This window comes from Austrofundulus limnaeus, unplaced genomic scaffold (assembly GCF_001266775.1).
Source record: "Austrofundulus limnaeus strain Quisiro unplaced genomic scaffold, Austrofundulus_limnaeus-1.0 Scaffold47, whole genome shotgun sequence".
Taxonomy (NCBI): domain Eukaryota; kingdom Metazoa; phylum Chordata; class Actinopteri; order Cyprinodontiformes; family Rivulidae; genus Austrofundulus; species Austrofundulus limnaeus.
Window position 1 is genome coordinate 1,678,207 of NW_013952449.1, and position 8,644 is coordinate 1,686,850.

General features: G+C 38.6%; 1 protein-coding gene across 1 annotated transcript in view; it reads right to left on the reverse strand.

Moving 5' to 3' along the window:
- mcf2l2 (MCF.2 cell line derived transforming sequence-like 2) overlaps positions 1–8,644 on the reverse strand; it is a gene marked incomplete in the record, with an annotated part of 113,411 nt that overhangs the window by 79,591 nt on the left and 25,176 nt on the right. Inside the window, 7 exon segments of the mRNA XM_014008047.1 lie at positions 923–1,042; positions 1,189–1,303; positions 1,404–1,528; positions 2,370–2,519; positions 6,461–6,577; positions 7,839–7,952; positions 8,268–8,358. Of these exon segments, the coding sequence (XP_013863501.1) occupies positions 923–1,042; positions 1,189–1,303; positions 1,404–1,528; positions 2,370–2,519; positions 6,461–6,577; positions 7,839–7,952; positions 8,268–8,358 (832 nt within the window).

Here is an 8,644-nt window from a genome sequence, read left to right on the forward strand (position 1 = left end):
TTTCAAACCCGCATCTGAGACCACTGCAGCGCGTGTGGGGGAGGGGGGGGTACGGTGCACGATGGTGTGTCTTCTGAATGAAAGAAAACGATTTAACACAGTTGTTTATAATTTTAGCAGCTCTTTTTTATTCCACAGCTGACCTGCTAAAAATGACAGATTTTCTTTTCTGGATCTCTGACAGACGGACTTCAATCTCTGAACTCGTAAAGTTCTTCTTTTTAGTTTTCACTGTCATTTTCAAAAATGGACACTTCCTGGTATCTGAGGTAGGAAACATAGCCTTATATGGTGTTTTTGGGGTGGTAATTATGCTAATCTCCTCTCGCATGCACGAGCAGCTGGATACGAACAGGTGAATTCATTTACACACTTTTCCTGAAGATAGAAGAGTTTGTTGAATCTGACGTGACATGTTCGTACGAACCCTTAGTACGAACAAAAGTAAGAGAAATTTAGGATAAGAATACGAACATGTTCTTGCATGAGGCCCATTGTGTCTTGTTTGTCTCCTTGAAAAGTTGTTTCTCTGGCGAGTACATTTTCTGCTGCTTCGTCAGGGTTTTTCATTTGTTTTCTTTTTACTCTGAGTATCTCAGACTTCACACCAAGAAGGTTGCAGAATCACCTCTGAAGCCTAATGTGTGGAGTTTACATGTTCTCTCCCACTTTCCACTGACTGAAAACATGCATGTTATGATAAATATAACTCTAAATTATCCTTAAGTGCGAGTGAGAGACTACTGTATATGTTTGCCTCTATGTGTCCCTGTCAGGACTTGGGTTTACCGCAAATCAGTCCCTCACATAGACTGCTGGAGTGTACGTGAAGGTTTCGTGTTACAGAACCGACTTGACCTATAAAAATAAACTGAATTAAAATAAAACTACAGCTACTTGTGTTGTTTATTAAATGACACACCTGAGCCTTCTCCTCCAGGGATTTCAGATCATTCAGCAGGTGTTCCACTCTGGCCACACAGTCTCCGGTGTCAGACAGGTTCTTCAGGATGTCCATCGAAGTGTCAAGACACACTTTGACCTAAACAAGCAAAGACAGAACAGAGACAAAGAAACGTCCCATTCGTTTATTGACATATTCATATGGAAAAATAATAGTGAGTGTGATCCTTTTAAAACTGGATGAAAAGGGTTGGAGGACAGAGGCAGACGGTTTCACAGAGCTACCTCTCTGAAGTCCTGCTCAAAGTGACGCAGCTGAAGGCATTGCTCCAGTTTCAGGTGGTGTTTGATCCAAAACTGTTCAAACGCATTCTCTGTCTCATCCAGCTGGGCCAGGAGTCTGAAACACACAGCAGCAACAATATGATCTAAAGCCTCAGAAACACACAATCTGATTCATGACAAACTATTAAAAAAAAGGAAGCTTAGGTGTGAATCACCGTTCCACGGTGGTCTGGTTCTCCAACTCATCTGGGTTCAGTTCATGGTTCTCTGATCTGGCTGCCTGATCCTTGATACAAGTAAACAAGGTGCTGCCTTGTCTCAGAGCGAGCTTCAGTTCATCCTGATTCACACACAAAGTACAGGAGGGAAAACATTACCATCCGTCAAATCCTCAATCCATCCATCCATGCATACATAAATACACAAATACTGTTAAATCTTTTTGAAAATAAAAATTCTTGTCAAAATGTCTCATATCAGCCAACAGAACCAAAAGATTTCAAATGTTTCTTTATTTGACCACTACAGTCGTTTCCCAATATCAACCTATAATTAGATTTCTTTATGACTTTGCTAGTAAAGTTATCACAATCCAAAGTTAAGTGTAACTTGGGTGTGGTGTTCCCTACTACTATGTGGGGACCATTTTTGGCATACACACCAACTTGTGGGGACCAACTGGTACTTGTTTGGTTTTGAACTTATGGGGACCTAAGCTAAGTCCCCATGGGGGGAAATGCCGTTAGTAGATCAGGGGTTTAGGACTAAGGTGTGCATTTAGCTTAGGTTAGGTTTAGGGTCAGGTACGAGGTTAGGTTTAGAGGTAAGGGGTCAGGGTTACACTATAGAAAATGATGATGATGATGCCTTTATTGTCATTGTACAGAGCACAATGAAATTACATTTAAGAACACTCATTCAATAAGACACACACGTGACAAAAACATGAGGGAACTGGTGATCAGGTCATGCAACAACCAGCAGGGGTCGCGCTACCTTTAAAAAAGAAAAACTAAATACCACAGAAGGTTAGATGAGGAAAAAACATCATATCATATCAACAAAAGGTGACACACTATGGTGCTTATAAAAATGAAAACAATGGAAGTCAATGCAATGTCCCCACTGGACAACACGTGTGTGTGAGTGTGTGCGTGCGTGTGTGTATTGTACTCCTGTACCTTGAGGTTATTGTGTTTTTCAGTGTGCGCTGTCAGCAGGTCTTTGGTGCTCTGGACGTCGTTAGGAAGCTCAGTTTCTGCCAGCTCCGCTCCAAACTTCTGCAGCATCTGTGCCATGCTTTTCACCGTCAAGGCAAAGTTTTCTATGGCCTGATGAAAGAAACAGATGGTTACTGTGGAATGTTAACATTCTTATGGTTGCTAAAAAGGAAATATGGTGAAGCTGTCTGCTGTGAGAGACACAGTTTGAGCAAGAAATGTGAAGACTTAGAGGAACATTTTAGGTGGAATAATGTTCAACCTCTGGGCCTGCTTGAGGTCTCAGAGGTCTACGACCTGCAGAAACTTAAGAAGAATTCAGGCGTCTAACGTCTGGACATGCTAAAGCTCCTTGTGTTGGTCCAGCTATGTTTCAAGCATGTAACATCAGCTGATCAGCTGTGTGCTGGGTTTGTCTCTGGTTACAGTCTTGAGTTCAACACTTTACTCAGCTGATAATGGTGCTAGTGGTTGTTTTCTTAACATTCTGTTTACTGGCAGCACAATGGATCAGTGGTTAGCACTGGTGCCTCACAGCAAAAAGGTCCTGAGTTTCAACCCGGGGGCTTTAAGTGTGTGGTTTAAATGTTCTCCTCTTGCTTGCGTACATGTTCCCCAGGTACTCCAGTTTCCTCCCACAGACCAAAAACATTACACAGTAGGTTTCCTTCCAGCCCAGGCCTCCCTTGCAAAACAGATCTGTGATCTCAGTGGGATTTGCCTGGTTAAATAAAGGTTAATAAATGGAGTTTTTGTTTTCTTTTTTACATGTCAGCCATTAACAACAAACTACTACTACTTTATTTGTTAAGCACATTAAATGAACTACAGCTGCAACAAAGTGCTGTACATATAAAATCAAAAAACATAAAATAATACACAAAACATAGAATAAAAATAATTCAATCTATAAAACAAATAAATAAAATAAGAGTAAACAAACTAAAACAAGTAGCCAAAAAGAAATCTAAATTGAGGTCAGATTTTAAAATGAGCAAACTTGGAGCATATTGTATTTACTCCAATAAGTTAAAGTGTATGAGCATTTTACACTGGAGCTGCAGAAAGGACAGAAGCACACCTATAAAGTTACTTTGTTGGAGTTTGGATGCACAAAAATCAGCGTTTCTAAGAGCACAGAGTGACAGAAACAATATTATGATGATTGAATTAAGTAAATAAGTGTAACGAGTTAATGAAAGAATTAGGGCTGAAACGATTCCTCGAATAATTCGAGTAATTCGATTACAAAAACTCCTCAAGGCAAATTATCTGCCTCTAAGCTTCGTTAAAATACATACTGTCATAATCAGCGCGCTTTTCTCAGCCAGAATGTTATTTGTGTTACACACAATGCTATGACGTTAGCGCTTCCGCTAACAGTTACACTGTCGACGCGTGTGTGCTTGCTAAGCGCTATATTTAGCTTTAGAAGAAGACGAAGAGTGCCGAAATGAAGCACTCAGAAAATGACTAATTCTAAAAAGTACGGAAACATTTAAAACTAAACAGAAAAGACAACAACGCGCAACACGCTTCACATCCGCCATGTTTCTGCACCGGAACAAAAAAAGCTGCTGCAAGTACCGAACACAGCTGGAGTTAACAGGTATCGTTCACGTTCCCTTTGATTACCTAAATCTGTGATAATCTGTCATGTTACACATGCACAAGGAGGAGGTGTATTTTGGCTAACATTATTTGTGCTGACCAATCATGGTGACCTGGCAGGCTTTTATTAAACGGTGTGTAAGTTGTGTGATTAAAAACAATACTTACTGTAAGTTTGTCAGATTAAAATAAAAGCACAGCAACATCGACAGCTTGAGCTGAAACACGTTTATTTATTGATATGCTTTTATCTTAATTTAAATGATACTTGGAGTGAATATTTCAAGTTTAAAAGTGTTCATAGAAGATAGTTCAATTTTTTCAATTATTTGCTGCTGCTTTTTATGATTTTAGCCTTCATCACTACTGCCATATTTGTTTGTAGCTAAGCTGTCAAGACTAAATCTTTTATTGTCTAAATGGGAGCCCTGCATCAACCTAATAACAGTCTTAAAAAAATATGATTTTTTTGTTACAATTAACAAGTGAACTCTACAAAAAAGACATTCAGTTTTCCAATCCATAACAATAAATTTACAGCAGTTAGATGTTTCAGTGATGGTTAAAAATGATTCAATGACAGAGTGCTTTTAATTAATGCCTCCTCAAACCTAACACACATAAATACAAGTAACTTGAGCTTAAAATGCTTAAATTAATACAACTGGTATTGTAATTTTACTTTGATTGCAGCAGGGTCATCAGCAGGTGTAGATTATCCCTTCACAAAATTAAATAACTGTATTTCTCACAAAATAAGCCTAAGTAATTACTGCAGAACATGACAATTTTTTATATCCAATTACTAAATTAATCATCAGAATAATCAATAGATTAATTGATTACTAAAATAATAGTTAGCTGCAGCCCTAGAAGGAATGCATCACTGCTGCTGCTGCCTGAAATAATAAAGTTTTCAACATTGCCCTGTTTATGTTACAAAAAACTTTTTTTATTGAGTTTAAGATTAAATTAAAAGTTAAACCATTAAGTTCATCACAATCTACTGTACATGGGCCATTTATTTTTGGAGGTATATTGTTATTAAATTCTTGTATGTTATGAAAGACAGAAACTGTTATAAACAGAATAAACAAAATACTCAAACTGTAAAAATGTTTCCAGAAATAAAAATGCAAAAAATGATAACTGGTATTAAACAGCATCTTTTAGATCAGAACTCTTGTTAATTTTTTGTAGATTTCGGGTTTTCCCTTCAAAGTCTTTAAAATGTTAACTTGCATTAAAATTTTGCAATCATGTTAGGGATGAATTAGGGAGTATATCCCTGGACCCACTTAGAACTGTTCCACTCCACAGCTGCTGGTTAACATGAACAGGTGTTCCTCATGGCTGTCAGCAGATGTCAGCAGGTACGAGGTAGACTGGTATTCATTTTCAAATTAATTATATTTCTAACTGTTTTAACTGGACGAACTTATTTCTAAAGATAAAAATAATATCAAAGACAAAATTATTTAATTTGGCATGTGGCCGCCGGCATGCTGGGGGTTCCCGGGGTCTGGGGCTGGGCGCTGGGGTGTGTGCCGGCCTGGCCTGGTGACTGCTTGCTGGGGCTCGGGGCCTCTGGACCTGTCGGGCTTTGRCCTGGAGGGGGTGCGCCCTGGGGGCCCGGACCTCTCTCTGGTATGGCGGGTGCCGGTGGGGCCCATGAGTTTGTCGCTGCTGGCCCCGGGGGCTGTGTGTGTGGTCGCTGGGGGGACTCTCCCAGTTCTCCCCTATGGTCTGATCTGGGGGCTGGATGGGCAGATCTTCCCATGCGGGTGCCCCTTGGGGCTCTGCGCTCGGGATTCCTCTCGGGCCCTTGGGCTCTGGTCTTCCCTATGTCTGCCTCGTGTCTTGGGGGTTGGGTCTCCAGTCCTCCACAGTCACTATTAAATATTCCATTGGAGACATCTTGTATATACACACATGTTCACAACCGCTCACAAACAGGTGCTCTGATCTGGGGGGTTCTGACTGGTCACTGAGTGTGTATATATGTCTATGTGTATATAGTGACAATATTTATGAATGTAGGTATGTATATCTTTATATATGTATGGGTATGAGTATATATTTAGATATGCCCTCCATGTATTTATCCATTTATTTTTCAGGTGAGCGGACAGATGTTGGGTGTGTGGTCCTGTGTTTTGTTGGTGTATATTTAATATACTTCTAATCGCTATTTCAATCTTTCTATCTTTCTAATTACTTCTCTCTCTGTTTTTCTCAAAAAAAGAAAAAAATTGGTATGTGAATGTTTGTAAATGGGTGGGGAGAATTAGAAAACTGCACAAGGGGCACCACCTGAAATCTTGCCTAGAGCACCAGTTTACCTGTTGAATCCCTGCTTTGTAATGTGATGAGTGGATCAATCATCAGTGGTTGAGCAGAAATGTTCTTTATGTCAGCTTCAGTCCTGGATATTTACTTACTGTTCGATGGTGGATCCACTGACTGTGAGAGTACTCCAGACTTCCTCCCAGTTCCCGGGTCAGCTGTTCCTTATCCACATAGCTGTGTAGTTCTGACAGAGAGTTCAGCATAACGATCTAGAGAAAAACACATTCTTTTACTGTATTTCCATGATGACCTACATCATTTAAAGGTAATTCATTTAGCTTGAAATAAAGCTTTATTTCGTGAAAAACACTTTGGATTCATTGGTTTTATACATAAAGCTAAGTCAAACATATTTTATGATGCAATACAATTGAACAAAAACTATTATTTATTTTCTTGTAATCCTATTTATTTGCAATCTATGATATTTTTTTGAATACTTTGTGCTGTTCGTGTCGTTCGTATAGCCAAACATTCAGCTCTTTCATGCGATAGTTTCGAAAGGGTTTGTAACTTTTATATATTTCAAATGATTTAAAGGGCATACATCATTTTTACACATGTTTGCCTTCAATTGTTTAAAGAGGATCACTTTTAATAGCAATATTTATTGCATTTATAAAAAAGTGTAAAAGAACACGAGAACATAGCATCTCCTGGCATCTATCAAAAATAAGAGAGAAACAAATATCTCAAAAACTTATACAAACTTATACATTTACAGTTAAATACATTGCCCAACATGGTAGGTTGTTTGTTACTTCAATATTAGACATCTGTTTAACTGTAGTTTATTTTCTGTGTTGTAAACTGCGTATCTAGAAAATGTGTTTTTCCCACATGAGTGTTCAGGAGAGATTAGCTTTATGCTTTTGACTGTATATTAGCAGCTAATTAGCACAACACTACTGTTTATTTCATGCATAATTTGGACAAATATTGATATGTTAATGACACTAGTGTTTTAAAGGAGTGGTTTACATTATATTCAAGAAATGGGGAGTAGCGAGGGATTGGTGGAGTACGGGAGCTCATCTTTGCTTGGAAGTAAGAAAGGGGGGCTTTGAGATAAATGGGTTGGGAACCACTGCCATAAGTTTTAATGACATACAGATTTATTTGTCTGATTGTACATCAAAAGTTTGAACGCATATTAATTCATTCTGGAAGAGTGATGTTGTGAGTCATCAGTTAAAACAGTTTGAAGCCCACATAAATACTTTCCTGAAGTCCCAGGGTCTGAGCTCCTTCCAAACCTTTTAATCCTAGTGACAAACCTGCTGCACTGTTGTTGTTTTGTTTATCTCTGTACTTTAATAAAGTTTTTTATCTCTCACTTGATAAAACACACAAGGCTCTTCCACGTTTGCCTCATGATGCAGTTGTTTAACTCATTCAGCTTTAAGTATGTAGCTTTTGTTCACTCATAAAGTTCATTTACTTAAGTAGAAACGTGTTTGAGTTCATTACCTTCATTTTAAAGTCATCCTTGTGCAGCCTCAGCCCGATGTCTGATATCGCCCTCTGGAAGAATCTGGACGGTCTCAGCACCAACACCAGCTGAAGATTTCCTGGAAATGCTCCCTAGAAAAACAACATGAACTTCCTGTACACTTAAAACTCATCTCAACCTTCTGATTATTTGTTTCCCATTTTAAATTGATTTACATTTGTACTGGCATTTATTAAGTCTGCTTTACAGCCGTTTATACTGTATAACAAGATCTGACAAACAAGAGGAAAAGCATCTTTTAAAGAAAATAAGATTATCTGTATTATTCCCTGAAAGCAGCATGGAGATGGGTTTATTCTCTGCCACTACTTGGTGACATTCACATGAGCAATGAACTGAATGTAACGTTCATGGTGACTGGATAACAAACTTCTCAGACAACTTACAGCGATCCTCGATAGAGAGGCCTTCACTGAGCTCCATTTGTCTTTTCGCCGATCAATGATGATGATGAAGCCAATGCTGGCAGCATCCAAGCTGGACATAGGAGGAAGAGAAGACTGCTTAATGGACTGTAGAGACGGATAACTGTCTAATGGAACTGGTTGTCTGATAATGTGAAGATGAAGGATAAAAAAATTAAAGCTAAACAACATCTTACAAACTTTTTACATTGTGTTGTAACTTCACTCTTTGTGTTGCAAAGTTCAAAAATATAATATGGACCAGATACAGCTGGTAAAATAAGTATTGAACACGTCACCATTTTTCTCAGTAAATATATTACTAGAGGTGCTAATGACATGAAATTTTCACCAGATGT